Below are 15242 nucleotides of genomic sequence, written 5' to 3'. Positions count from 1 at the left end.
CGTGTGTTCTAACAACAGTGGTTATCAGAGTTAATGGAGTACTTGTAGATGGTTTTTTCTTTTCAGATCTGCTTAACTTAGGACAAGCAACACCGGTTCTTTTTTCCTTCTGCTTATAAGAGGAAATGCAGATGAGCGGGCGAAATAGTGAATTTCTTGAATTCTCAGAGTTGCAATATTTTTCATAGCACTATTTGAGCGAAATGAGTCACTTCTGGAAGCAGAGCAGATAGAAGCATAAACTCTGAATTGAAAGGGAGTAACTGAAGATCTCTGTTTATATTCTATATGACTGTGGACATTCAGTATATTTGCAAATGCATTGTTATTGAGTACTAGCAAAATGCCTTTTTTTTTTTTCAGAAGGAAAAAGAAAAAAAGAAAGAAGAGAAAAAGAGAGAGAGAGAATCAGAAAAACCATCAAAACAATTAGCAGTTGAAAAGGTAAGAACAATTTATTTTTTCCAGTTATTTAAAAATTATGGTATTTATATGCACAAAGATTTGAAAAAACCAAAAAAATGTGTGTGTTTGTCTATGTGTGTATATATATACACATGTGTGTGTATGCATAGTAATCCGGATAATCCACATGAATGGTTTACTTGTGCTGTTGCTTGCATACAGAGGTTGGTTGACTGTATGATGAGGAATGTGTTTGGGGGAAGAGGAAAGTGAGTTCAGATTCGTTAAGATTTAAGCTCAGATAATTAAGGGTTTTAAGGTGTACCATTGCTATTCTCGCACAGAAAATTTTCAACTTTATTGAGCACTGTATGGTCACTTAATACTGTCTTTCATAAATGAATCCATTTTAAACCTAAGTGTATAATTTATAGAATTGAATTAATAACTCTAGTATAGCTAACTTGGAAATATTCAACCAGATTATGTCACAAAACGTGATAGACAAACCAGTTAAGGTTCTTCCTTATGCAGCAATATTAAAGCATAATGAGCAGCCTTAGCAACATAGGTACAATTAAATCACGGACACTTCTGTATAGAGTTAATATTAAACAAAAATTGAATGGGTAATTTAAGTACTAAATGCAATAATTCCTTCTAAGACAGATGTCCTCTCTCAGATGATGTGAATCCATTAGTATGTTCTGATCTGCAGTGTAGTCCACAGAACGCATTGGAGTCTCCATCTGTCAGTTTGTTCCCCAATAGTGCTGTGTTACAATTATGAAAAATGTTGTGTATTCATACATTATGATTGCAGATGTATTTCTAGTTCAGTTTTCAAATAGAAGTTGTTTATTTTGCATAATAAAACAAGATACAAATAGATGTGCACACATGGAGGGAAAAAAAGCGCCTCCCCAAACCAAATGTCTTTCTTCTGAAATTGGAAAGCAGTTTTGGAATAAATTAGCGCAGAAGCAAACTTTGTTATGACAATTTGTGTAGCTTCACTGAGCTACTGGAAGAGGATATCCTTATTCATATGGTAGGAGGTTAAAGCATATGTATGGATGACAATAAAAATATTAAAATTGTTGATAATTGAAGTTTTACAAGGGCATCCAGTCAAATGTTTTATTCTGGTCCTTAGAACAATGTACTTTAGTTATAAAGGCTAAAAACATTGCTGCGGTTTGGAAGTCTTAACTTTCTAAAGCCCAAAGGTCTAGTTTTGGTCTGGGGGAGAGAGGGTTTCCCTTTGCAAGGATGCCTGAACCTTGTCACATGGCTGGGAATACTTGGTTAGGTGATGAGAAAAGATGACAATTCATAGTTACAGCTGAGGGACTACCCTAATACTTGAAATAAAAACCAATTCAAATGCCACTGATTAGATTTACATTTGAAATGTCATTAGATTACCAGTTAATGATTAAGCAAGTAAAAAGAAGTATTTTGATTTTAAATGCTTGTACTACAAAATGTGGAATTTGGTAAATATATCTGCATTAAATAATAGTGCTGTTGTAACAGCTGCAAAATGTTTGAAATACTGCAGCGTATTTTATTTCATTATTAATGTGTCAGCACTGATTGCTCAAATGGAACTCATCTATGTGTCATCTTTTTAATTTAAGAGATTCTTTAAGCTCAGGCTTTTCAAGGCTTTTAAAGATCATTCAAAATGAACTATTTTTAGGCACAGCCTGTAAACTTTACATATTTTTAAATCGCAGTCACTTTCTAGAATCCAAAGGAAAGAGACCTATATCAAATGCTCGCATTTTTATTGCAAAGTGCTGGTGAGATAGAGGACCAAAAGATTTTATTTTTATGTATGTAATAAAACATTGCTGCTTTTGTGATGTGATTCTGCTTCAGGGAGCTGATAAACATTAATATTCTTCTTAGTTTGACTAATAATGATATACTTCACATCCGGTTAGAGACTGTCTATAGGATATTTTAAATATTGTATGTTGAATCAGTAGGGGAATGCTGGCATCTTGACCGTAGTATCGTGGTTTAAGCAACTACATCAAGCAGTAGATGGCTCTTTATCCCTGTTCTCAGCTTTCTGGAGAAGGAAACAGAATATGAGAATTCTTTGGAGACTTCATATGTGAAGTCACTGGTTGCCTTTATTGCAGGCATGGTATATCTCCAGTCTAGACATGCCGGGCTTGGGAAGCTAATGAATTAAAAATACATGACCAAGCTATTGGCAGTTCTGCTACAATTTTGAGACTTCTCTTGATTAAGGTAATTCAAGCAGTGTTTTAGCCATCCTGTAGAGTAGATGGAGTCAGTAAAGATGGAAAAAATGACAGGCTTTAAATTAGTAAAAAGTTGAAAATGAAGCTATAGAGAACTTCAGATCTCTTTACAAGTGTCGTGTACTCCCTACAAGTCTTAGGTTTCTAGTGTTGTCATTTTTATATCTTATATTAAGTTTTTTAACTCTTAAAACAAGAACATGCATCCTAAAAAATTAAAATGTTCACATTCAGTTCTCATGTTCTGATCTCTGCTTCATAGAACTGACTAATCTGTTCCTATATCTGTGTAACAGCCTTTCTCCGGTGACTAACTGATCTTTAGCCTTTAACAAGCTGAATGTCTAGCATGATTTCTGTTGCATTTTCTAATATTGCTGAAAGCTTGTAGCATTGATTTAGTAAACTGTGTTATTCCAATATTGCATTAATGTGTCAGGTAATTATGGCATAAAAGATACTTTGTTGATTAGCATGCTTTTATAAGTAAAAAGAACAGAAAATCACCTTTTAACTGATTTAACAATAGTGGGATTTCTTACTGAAATTGCTTTTCAGTAAGAATCATCATGTCCTTAAAGCGGGTTTCATGGGAAATGCTTTTTATGAACGTTCGAGTTGGAGACGGTGATTTCAGATGTAGAGTAGAATTTCCTCAAGATCAGAGAGGTCTACTGCAGAACAGTGAGTAGCAAGGATACTTGTTTAACTCTGTTTTTCTGGGCTGTTCCACTTTCTGTGACAAAATTACTGGGTAATTTTTAATATAACAAGATTTTACTATGTCAGCTACAGACTGAGTCTAGTCCAGTGATTAGTGTTTTATTGGAAGCAGCCAACAGTGTGATGTACCACATCAGATCTGCAGTATTCTTTCATAAAATAAGTGACATGGCAAAACTACTGGCAGCTCTAATGTTTTTTTCAGTCTAATTGAAGAAAGTTGAGAAACTTGGATAACCTACCCAGGGTCCTTCCTCCCCCTCTCCCTGTGCCATTTCTACAATTACAGACCTCAAGTTTCCTTAGTGCTCATGCTTAAAATAACCTTATCCTTACAGTTACTTTGGAGGAAAAAAAACACAAACTGCAAGAAAAGTGCTGGAACAGTTATTATACAGTTCTTCATGACATGGAAACTGGGGCCAGGTACTTGGAGCTAAGATGTCCAGTCAAAGCCCAGCTTGTTTGCAAGCAACAGAAATGCCAATTTTAGCAATGTAAAATGTGTTGAATTGCAAGAATAAATAATCAAACTGAGCTGATTGCATGCTTCTTAAGCGTTCTTATGAGCCAATAGCAAGAATAATAGCACAAGGCAGACTGTCATGCAATGAAAGCAATTTTTAGATGTTCTGTATACCCAATTAAGACTAAGAGAATCTAAATTGGCTAAAAAAATGAATCCGATACTTTAAAAGCCCATTTCAGTAGTGGGAAGGGAAGAAGGTTGGTAGTTTGACCACCAATCTTACCTGTTTTGTTGATGGTAACACATAAAATTTTTAATTTGTAGGTGAGAAGAACCAGCTAGGCTTTTAATAGCTGTTTTTTATACTTCATCATCCTGCCCACCCTTTCATCAGCTGCTGACAAGCTTTTCCTTCTTATTAATTTCTCCTTTGCAGAGCTGAAGTTGGTGAAATTTCCCAAATCAGCCATGATTTTCTGTTTTTTTTCTTTCTTTTCTGCCTAAGCTGGCTGAACAAGTTCTCCATTTGGGAACAGAGTAAAACACTGAACTCCTTTTCATTTCTAGTATGCCTACCGAGTAGGATTTTTGTTCATCCTTTGGTAATTGAGTGTGCTCAATTTACAGTCATTTGGTGACTTCAAAAAGAGTATGTAGCCTACTTATTCTGCTGGTGTGTGAGGGAGTTACTGAAGCCTCGTAGTAGTTTTCTGAATTAAAATTTAAGCTGTGCAGCCATTTTAGGTAGAGTTTCTGCTCGTAGCACAGAGGAGCACTTTAGGTCAGCTCCGTGCTGCTGCTTCACGCAGCATGTTGGAGCAGGGGCTGTGTGCGCTCCATCCACCTCGTCCCTGTTTTTCCCTGAAGGAGAGCACAGAAGGGAAGGAGATGGGATGCAGTCCCGTCATCTGGGCTGGAGGATCAGGACTAGAAGGGAAATGGCCGGCGTGCGAGCTGTGGAGTTCGGGTGCCCCAAGGATAAACGAGGCCATTAGAGCTGCAAAGAATGGAGTGAGGAAGACTGTGTGCAGGCGATCAGATGGTATGCTCTTTACGGAATGGACAGGAAACTCTTCATGCATTTGGCAAGACTGCTAATAAAAGTGGGTTGCATTAAGTACTTCATTTAGTAAAGTACCTCCATTGCACAATATTTGATTTAGAACAGAGAACTTGGACTGAGTTGTATGAATGAGACTTCTTGAATTTCAGAGCAACTAGGACAATTCTGGTTTGGGTTGTTTGTTTTTTTTTTTTTTTTTTCCCAAAACATACTTTTTTTTATGTCCATCTGCAGTACAAATTCAGATTAAAAAAGGCAGAACTAGGTATGACCTATTGAGGCTTTGAACGCTCCAAAAGTAAAGGAGGAGAGAATTCATATGCCTAAAATTTTCAGATTTTTGTAGGGTTCAACTTTTTTATATAGTTTTAATTTTTAAATAAAGAAAATCTTGACGTGCTTCAGTGCTAGCAATCCAGAATTAAGCCAGAATTGTTTTGGAAAACTGTCCCTGGAAAACTTGACAGGTATTTCTGATATCCAAAATGGTAAAGTTCAGCTAAGTCTATGGCACTGAATGCTTTGATAGTGCTTGGATTTAGCACTGTGTCGCTTTCTGTGGTGTTTATTTTAGAGGTTTTGCATCAGTTGAAGACTTTCATGAAAGCATTGTGATGGTTTCACTGTAAAATACTGCATATTGAGGGCCGTAGTTATTGTGAAACTGCATCTAATTTATTGAAAGTAAGCCCTTTTAAGACAGATTGTGTTGTATTGGGACAGTAAAGTTTAAATGGTTAGGATGTAAAGAACAAACTATTTTTTTCTTCACAAACTACTTGTGCTTTTGCAAACTAATATTGACATTCAAAGTTAAGACTTTTTTTCATTCTGCTGAACATATCATGATGATGAATGTTTCTGAAGGATCGCAGCAGTTAAACTTGATTAACTGGAGTACTATTTGACACCGTAAGTTTAGTTTGTTTTATTATATTGCATTTTGAGTTTGAAATTGGCTCTTTTTTCTCTGTAGAGTTGATTTAAGTGACAAGAATGGGTCAGTTAGAGGTTATCTTTCAATGGTAGTATATCAAATGCTGTTGTTTTCCCCCAAACTGGAGACTGAATTGCCAGCTTAAACTCAGCAATAAAAGCGAACTGCTGCCTCTCACTCACCTGGTACCAACCAGCACCAGATAGCCTGCATTACGGAGGTATTGGCGTAAGTTTGTTTGCATTTAAAAAGTGCTAGAGAACCCCCCAAATACAGGTGAGGGCAAATCATATTAGCAGCTTTCTCCCTTCATATAGGAGAAACAATGTGTCCAAATACTCATTTAACCAAATAGGAAGAACTTAATGTAGCCTATTAGGGCGTTTGTTTGTTTGCCCCAAAGACAGCTAAATCCCCCACAAAAATCAACCTGTCTGGGCAAGTGAGACAAGAGGAACTATTAGTCCCAATTAGTTCTCTGGGGATGTTTTTTACTTACCCAAAGTATTCCAAATTATCTTCCTAACCATTTTGTACAAGGAGAAATGAGTTGGAGCAAATAGTGCTCTAGTGTTCTTCGCTTCTTTAAAACTGAGTAGCATCGTGAGAATGCGTGGAAGAATGAAAGCCCGCAACGTTTTTGGTGTCCACTTAAATACCGGTTTGGTGGAAGTGATATATTTAGGTGTTTACTTTTAAGTTGCAGGAATAACTTGACTCACAAATATTGACCCGATTGATAATTTAAATACAGAATTGCATTATAAATATTTGAAATGTTTTCTTTATTTTTGATACCATATTGGTTATATATCATTTGAATAGTTGTTGATAATATGCTTCCCTAGACTTCTGAACATTATTTGCCTTTCTGAGTGATTTCATTTTTAATTTTCTTCTTTATATTTTTATATAAAATGTAATATAAATTTAAATTATAATATATAAGCAATCAAGTGTTTATCACAGGAACAGAAAAATAGAAACCTGTTTTGCCCTCTGGTTGAATACAGTGTTATATTCTCAGTCCTTGTTTTCACAAATTCAGACTAAGTAGATATGGGTTAATGCTCAGGATTTAGGAGTATGTGGTAAGATGTAGGACAACCTGTTTCCCTGCCTTCTACCCCCACAGAGGGTGAAGGGTTCTACGGCTTCTTGTTCTCTCAGTCTGCTTTTTATGGACCTGTCCCAGCCTGGTTTTACATTTCTAATCATACCTTTTCAGTCTTACGGAAAAGATCAGATTATTTTGGGTTCTCTGGTTGCTTCTAATGCTAATCTGAAGAAAGGCAAATCAAATTAGATTCTTCCCGAAACTGCGATTCATTCCTTTTGCAGGCAACAAAGGACTCCTTATGTTTGAGGACTGCCTTGAAAAATAGTCTTACTTAATGGAATTAATCTGTCATGGCTCTTATTACGTATTGGGAGTCGTAGACAAAGAAATTAAGAAATAGATATTGCAGGTAGAAGCAATTGAAAGAAAACCCTTTTTCTGTCAGATGGGAAGAAGGGTATTTGTCTTTTTAGTGTTGGAAAAGGAGTCAACCTACGGGAAGGGTATCACGTGTTTTTTCCTCAGCCCAGTGTGTGTTCTCTGCATCAGCTTGATCCTCTCAACTCTGGTTTGCAGCAGAACAGTATTTTAATGTTGGGGGGTTTTTTGTTTTTGTTTTTTAATTCTATAGAAATGAAATCTTAAAACTATGAGAACAAGCTTGGGTTTGGGCTGCTTTGGTTAAATTGGCCTTTGTTTAACTTGCCAAACTATTTTTAACAAAAAGGTATTGTTTGTGTTTAGTTCTGATTGATCCTCAGTCATATTTTTGCTCCACGCAGGGTCAAAACCTAAAACTTCCCTGGGTTTTCAGTTGATAATATATATTAACAGATAGCATTTTCAGGTTTTTCCTGCATGCTTGTGATAAGCTTCACCCTTTTTCCTGGTGACTTTGAGACAATTAGGAAAGCAACATCTACATATGCTTATGTGTATATTGGACAAAAAAAAAGTGGGTACATTTAAATAAGTGTGAACTAAATCAGCCTTATTCATGGATGGATGCTATCTTTAGATAAAAACATCTATATGACCAAGACGTACTCATTCTGAGACATTTGAAACCACAGCATGCATGATTGAAAGTGCAAATATACAATCTTATCTAAAAAGTTTTATAAAAATTATAGTACTAGTTAGGAGATTGTGTACAATCAATCAAATGTGCAAGAACAAAAAGCATGACATTTTTACAGAAGTGGTACTGATAACATAGAACTGAATGTAAAGAAGGGTAAGGGTTGGATGAGATGAAGTTGATAACAGGAAAAAGACATTTAATTTAAATAATGTCACTCAAAATAATAATCTTATCTTGTTTTGAATAATAGGCTTCCTTTGTTTTCCTGAAATAATGCAAGTATTGGAGCATGAGCAAAGCAATCAAGTGTCTTTGTGTGTTCTGTTTCATTTTACTGTGCTTAAGCTAGAACGTGCTTAAACTCCTCAGGGAAGAGATCTCACTCCAGTGTGTGACCATCAAGATAGGGCAATGGGGTAGTGGGAGGCACTGTCAGATGTGCAAATCTTACTTAACAGTAAAGATAGTAACTCTCTTTTCCATAAAAAATAATTTTAGATGCCACTGACAATATTAAAAGCTCTAACATTAGCTTAAGCTTTAAATTGTTAAAAAAAAAAAAAAAAAAGCCATAAGAGGTTTCAACAAGCTTCCAAACACTGTCATGCAACTTTCAGTGTCTTCCAGTTTAAATCTGTATTAATGAAATTATTTATGAATTAAAATAAAGCCCTAATTCAGAGGCAGCTTATATGAAACAATATTAAGTGTGATGCTGTAGGACTATGTGACTAAAACATAAAGATTGCAAGAATCAGAGGAACGGCAATGGGGCGGAGAACCGGAGTAACCTAGTGAGTAAAAACAGAGCGCAGTGATCTGCTTCTCCTAGGTCCATCAAAGGAGAGTGGTGAGGTGGGTCAAAGAAAGAGATTCTCTCCCAGGAACCCCAGGCAAGTAAGGGGTGATTGCATACTAGGCTATGGGACTTATTATAGGATGCAGAATGAAAAGAATTCAGGGATAGGGCAGAGAATATTGTGTGAAGGTCAGTATGGGATGTTTAGGTGACAGACTGAAAGCAGGGAAACGGAGGGATCAAGGTGGATTGGGGTGGAACAAGCATGAGGAAGCAGTGGGGAAGGGGATAAAAAGGGGCAGTCACATATGTGCAGGTTGCTGGGCAGTATGCTTGTCTGAGCCCTGCACTTGATCACTGTAGGCTACCCTATATTCTTGCCAAATTCTGTTTGCAACCGTGTTGTGCGTGAGTGCGTTGTCTCCACTGCGTCTGTGTGCGAACACTAGCAAACTTTCAGTTGGACTACCAGACAAGTAGGGTAAGAGGTTGGTGTCGGCCACTGGAAGGAGACTGCAGCTCTGAGGAACCTGAGGGTTGGCAGCTGCAGAGACCAGCACCGAGCAGCCAACTATTGCAAAGGTAGCGTGTCTAAGACCAGCTACTGGAGACACCCATACTGTGCTCACGCACGTGTGTTACAGCTACCAAATTTCATGCTGGACTAGCCAGTGATATCGGGATATCAGCATCTAGAGAGATCCAGGGTCTGAGCTGGTGACTGGCTAAGGGTGTAGGGTCTTGATATTGGATGACGTTAAGTTTCGTGGAAAAAGCGTTTTTCAGCAAAAAGCACTTTTGTTATAGTTAAGGAAAAGATTGCAAGCATACCTTCATGAATAGGGATGGAAAGCTATGCTTGTATTGAGGGTTTTTTTCCACTATGAGCTCAGTCAGTTGCCATGCCTGAAACAGCTCATTCTTGTCTGGAGATGTATGAAGAAGGAATTATAAATACATACCCCTTAGTTCTGATTGGGTACGCTGATGTTGTATTATGTATGACTCAAATGGTTTTTTAGAAGAAAAGTTACAAAAGAAAACAGTTTAACGAGGAACTGGAACTAATATAGCTGCATTATTGTAATCTTGCCCAGGCTAATGAGGTCAATAGAAATGGAGTAGAAATATGTAAGCTGAGTTCATGTAACCATAATATGTGGTTCTAAACTGAAGATGTATTTAATACAGCTTACAAAAATAAAAAACCATGTTTATTGCGTTTCACAGCTTGTAAACTGAGATGCATTAAAACACTTTGGCCCTAATCCAATTTATGGATATTGTAATGGGGCACTGGATCAGCTGCAGCTTTAAGATGGATCTGTCTAGATTTTCTACTTCATAATGACTTATTATAAAAGAGTAAAAGAAACAGGTTTTATTAGATTAAAAGTAGAATGCTTGTGTTTTATCTAAATCAAATTCCATGACAAGATAATACAAAATAGGAAAAGGGTTGATAAACAGCTTTTCCCTCTGCTTTCTGTGTCCTTGTAAACAGGTCCTGGCTTCTGGGGTCAAACACAATCATTTCAAAGATTTAGAGATGCGGCAAACTCTGCTCAAATCCTTGCCCCCAGAATCCCTAGAAAACTATGATACCTCTTCACTCAGACTGCATGCCTACCTATCCTTCTCTGCAGTCTTGCCATCTCTAGCTCGACTTCAGGTTCCTCCTTCTTGTTGTGACTGTTACCTAGCAATCATCTTGCAGTCTTTTGACACTTTTCTTCAGGTTCCAAACTTAGGAGAAAGAGCTTGCCCTCTTTTTTCAGACCCTATTCTGAACTCATCAGCTTTAAGAACATAATATATTTGAAAATGAATGCATACAACTAGTATTTCAAATATGGTTGTTATAGTATAGATTTAATACATGAAATACAAGAATTTAAAGGGAAAGATTTAAACTTTGATATTTTGCCGTAGTCTCAGCACTAAGTATAAAAAGAAAGACAACTTCATTTTAGGAAATTATGCTTCTGTAGTAGCATACCTTGTTTTGAGCAAGGTAGAAGGGCCTCTGAGAATGTCTGATGCATTAGAAAGGAGCTAAACTGATTCAGCTAAGTATGAGACATGAAAGGTTTTAAGCCTTCTTGGAATACATTGACTAAAGTAAATGAGATCTGAGCTAATATTTTAAATTCAGTTAAAATTATAGTACTGGGTGGTCAATAAGTAATAACAAAGGAATAGTCTTAATCCACTTTCCATAGAAATTATTAGCATATTAGCCTAGACCCAGATAAAATCATATTAATGGATAAGATTATGGTGTAGCTGTCTGTTAGTTCTACTATGAAGTTTTTAGTTCAAATGACTAAAGATATAACACATTTTACGTAATCTTGTAGAAGAACCTTGCCCTAACTGTGAAAATCTAATGAAAACCATACACCCAGGTTTTTAAAGTTGGAGTGCAGATCAAGGACCACTTAAAAATGCTTTCCTTTGGGAGTGTGTTTCAACTGAATGACCTTCATGTGTACAGAATCCTATTTAACAACAACAACAAAAAAAGGCAATTTGGTTTTGTTGATTTGCTTGGTATAAATGGCTTAAATTAGCTTACCCACATCAGTGTGAGTAGTTCAGTGTCTGAGGGTGATTCATTGGAATAATCACAACGGACTCTTGAATAATAAACTTACATTTTTCCCTTGGGTTAGGTGTTTGTTTGAGGTAATTCTAGTTTTATAAATAAGAGTGCAGCTTTTTTCCTTGGTTGACATGCAGTTTTTCCTCTTGATTAGAAATGCATCAGAGTTTGCTTGCAGAGTCGCTGCAGTCTGTACAACTTCATAATGCTACCACTGTAGTACATCTTGCGATTAAATATAGTATACTTGTTTTCTGGCTTTTTTGCTAGTTAGACAAAATAGAAGTTCATCACTGGCTAGAAGTGTCCTAAGTTTTGCAGAGTTAGTCTGATATCTGAGTTTCTTCATATTTAGTTGCAATTCTGAAAAGAAAATGGGGGTATCTTATAGGAGATACCTGTAACAGAATAACACGTTTCATTTTTAACGTGATTTAAATTCAATATTATGAAAGCATTAGTTTTTACCTATTTACGTCAGATATGAAAACTGTAAAAATGTTCTTTAAAAATTCTAGGATACCTATGTGAGTAATGCTTTAAATAGGTACGGACTAAACTAACTTGTATAGTAGAAGTATATGAGCTGTCAGGAAAAATTGTATCTACAAACCCGTTGCAAGCTTATAGTAAATTACTAACATTATTTTCTCACATGGGAATTCTCAAATGTTCATGCTGTCTTGCAAGTTTTATTGAAGCAGGTAATAAAGAGGGAAGGAATCTGATTACTTTATGCACAAGGCATACAATTCCTACCTAATAAGAGCAAAGGAAGACTTTTGTTCAGTAACCACAGAAGCGTCTATGAGCTCTAGTGAGTAAACTGGAAATTGCTTTTAAGTAAGTTAGAAGTGCTTTTCACTAAATTATTTGATGGATCTTCAGCTTTCATAAAGCTTCTTGTAGTTAAGGTAGAGTGTAGAAATAAGAAATGCATGGCTAGTCAGATGTGTATGAAACAGACTGAATTCTAGATTCATATGAATTTTTCACTGAAGTAGAAAATTGAGGAAAATGTGCAGAGAAGTATTATTTGTGTGTAATATTAAAGTATGAAAGAAAATAGGAGCAGATCACTGGACTGGACAGCTGATGGATCAGACTTTTGACAGTGACTGATATCTTGCTTCAGAGTAGGAGAGATATTTACAGTAGTAACTTATGACTGCTCTGACTGAAGAGTTTTTCTACTTCAGAGCTATTAGTCATGTGGCTTACGTCTTGCACCATGTATGCTTTCTAATACTCTCAGGTAATGTAAATGAGAATAAGGTCAACGTTAATCCTAAATGCTGGTGCTGAAACTTGCTAAATTATTTACACGAATATCTTGTAGTAGTGAATTCAGCAAACGTTCCGCTTGTTTTTAAAGTGTTTTGGGGGGTTTGCATTTCTATTGGGTGTCATATGTCTTTTAGTACTGTTAAACCCTTAAAGTTTGTACGTATGAAGCTAATTGGCATAAGGTAACAGAAGCAGAAAATGGAAACTTGAATTACCTAACACTGTTCTTTTTTCCCCAAAGTCACTCATTTACAATGAAAAATAACCACAGTATTTTCACTGTATGCTGGCACTTTTGAACCAGGCTTTACCAAACAAATTTGTTTCACCATTCTCAATTCCAGTGCAAAATGCCTTCAGCTGCCTCTGTCAGAGGAGAGTAATCTGGTGAACAGGGATGTGCAGAAGAGTAGCCCATAAATGCAGAGTTTAGACTGACCATAGGCTCTGAAGTGTGTGATCATGTTAAAAAAATGTTCTGAAAGGATGGCAGTGTCCTTAGTCATTTCACAAACTTGGATTATTTTCTGATTTTGCTACAATAGTAATTAAAAACAGAGAGTGGGTTAATTGCAGAGCAATGTAGTTGCTGCTAGGTCTGAATATTCTTATTTTTTTCTCCTTCAAAGTCTAACACGTATCAGAAGACCTCATGTACGTTGTCTGTTCTGTCAACCAAGCAAGCTGGTGTAAAGCTTTCCACTTTCTTCTTGTCTTCCCCTACCTGTCTTCTACCCCTAGTAGCCAGACATGCCTATGGGCACTGTGCTGAGAGTTGGGAAAAGACAAGCTGTTGTTCTGCAGAAAGGGAGCATCGGTAACACCAGCAACAGACTCATAGCATCCTGTTATGTATGTGAATGTCATAGGTCTGTGACTGTCAGTCACGGCGGTACTGACCCTCTTTTTTGTCTTGCCCATGAGATAACCATATCCCTTGTAGACAACATCATAGGTGCTGTACTGTAATCTTTGTACAAAGGAAGGAGGAGGGTTGACTTGGCAATGCTTTCCTTATTTTTCTTTTCTCTGAAGCAGAATGAATTACTCATTTAATGGTTATCTCCAAAAATAGCTGGCTGAACAAAATCTGATGAAATGCCTAACTGAGACACTGGACTTCCTACAGTATGCCACTTACGCTTCAGGTGTTACTTAATGTTCATCACAATCCCATCTCCTGCAGACTTGCTGTCTAAGTCTCTGAGAAGACATAGCTGCCTGTTCCAGGGAGTGGGAGTTTACCTTTGGATGAGTCTGCTGCAAAACTGTGATGCTCAAATTCAGGGCTTTGAGGCTTGTGTACACTAAGCTTCAATGGGAAGACAGAACTTGGGAATTCACTGTGGTTTGTAGGGCAGGTTCCATGTATAGGTTGATTCACTTGACTAATGTGCTGCTTGTATCTGCTTGGCAAAATCTATGGAATGCTAGAGAAAGGGAAGAGAAGGTGGTTATGAAGAAAATGGACCAACAGTGGAGAAGTATTGCTGGCTCTATGTGTATATGTATGTGCGTGTGCATATATAGTCCTTGAATTTATTAAAACGAGGTGCTTAGAGGTTGGCTTGCTTTAATTAGCAAAACAAGAAATACGGTTGTGCAAAACTAAAATTATACAGTTATCAAAAGTATTAAATCAATATGCCATGTGATGATGGGGCGAAGTTTAGAGGGCACAACATCATATGGCATGGAATATCCCTTTGGTCAGTTCAGGTCAGCTGTCCTGGCTATGTCTCCTCCCAACTTCTTATTCCCCCCAAGCCTACTTGCTGCGGATGCAGAGTGGGGAAAAAGAAAAGTCTTGATGCTGTGCAAGCACTACTCAGCAATAGCCCAAACACTGATGTGTTATCAACAGTGTTCTAGCCACAAATCCAAAACATAGCACCATACCTGTTGCTGTGAAGAAAGTTAACTCCATCCCAAACAGACCCATAGAGGCAATTAGTTTGCAAAATATACGGTATAAAGCAGATATCAATCCTCTTGTCCTTGTCAAAGAAACGTCCTTATTTACTAGATAATTTGCTTTAGAGTAACATGTAAGAGAGAAAAACAAGCCTGTAAAATCAAGTCTAGAACTTAATGTATCAGTAGAGTAATTAACACTGTTACTTGCTGATTTGTTTTATTTAACTCAAGAAAAGTGTTTCACGTGAATTAGGTTGAACTAGAATGGTGTCACTAGTGGTATATTGAGAGCAATGCATTGTGAGAGTTCAATAAAAGGTAATATTGGTTTGTATAAAACTGAACTTTGTTTTTTAAATTGAGACCTAGTAGGGACAAAAAAAATCTTTCTTTTTTTTTTTTTTTTTTTTTTTTTTTTTTTCCCTGGCCTAAACTAGTGTTCTTACCCTATTCTTCAAATTAAGGCTCAGATAACTTTTATTGTTGCACAAAATGACTAAAAAAAGAATAAAGGGAGGGGGCACAGTAATGGTAATGCAACATTAAATGCAGGTTGCTGAATTAAAAGATACTCTTTCACGATGGAATGGAAAACTCACTTTATGTAAATT

The 15242-nt window shown here is 36.7% G+C and overlaps 1 protein-coding gene across 2 annotated transcripts in view; it reads left to right on the top strand.

Moving 5' to 3' along the window:
- Nucleotides 1-15242, top strand: part of SMAP1 (small ArfGAP 1) — a 94333-nt gene that overhangs the window by 48299 nt on the left and 30792 nt on the right. For both annotated transcript variants that reach the window (XM_030042993.1, XM_030042983.1), the window contains one exon: nt 364-444. In XM_030042993.1, the coding sequence (XP_029898853.1) occupies nt 364-444 (81 nt within the window). The remainder of the gene's footprint in view (nt 1-363; nt 445-15242) is intronic.

Source organism: Aquila chrysaetos, chromosome 2, assembly GCF_900496995.4.
Source record: "Aquila chrysaetos chrysaetos chromosome 2, bAquChr1.4, whole genome shotgun sequence".
NCBI classification, from domain to species: domain Eukaryota; kingdom Metazoa; phylum Chordata; class Aves; order Accipitriformes; family Accipitridae; genus Aquila; species Aquila chrysaetos.
Note: the sequence above shows the minus strand (reverse complement) of the source record. Positions and strands in the feature narration are given on the sequence as shown.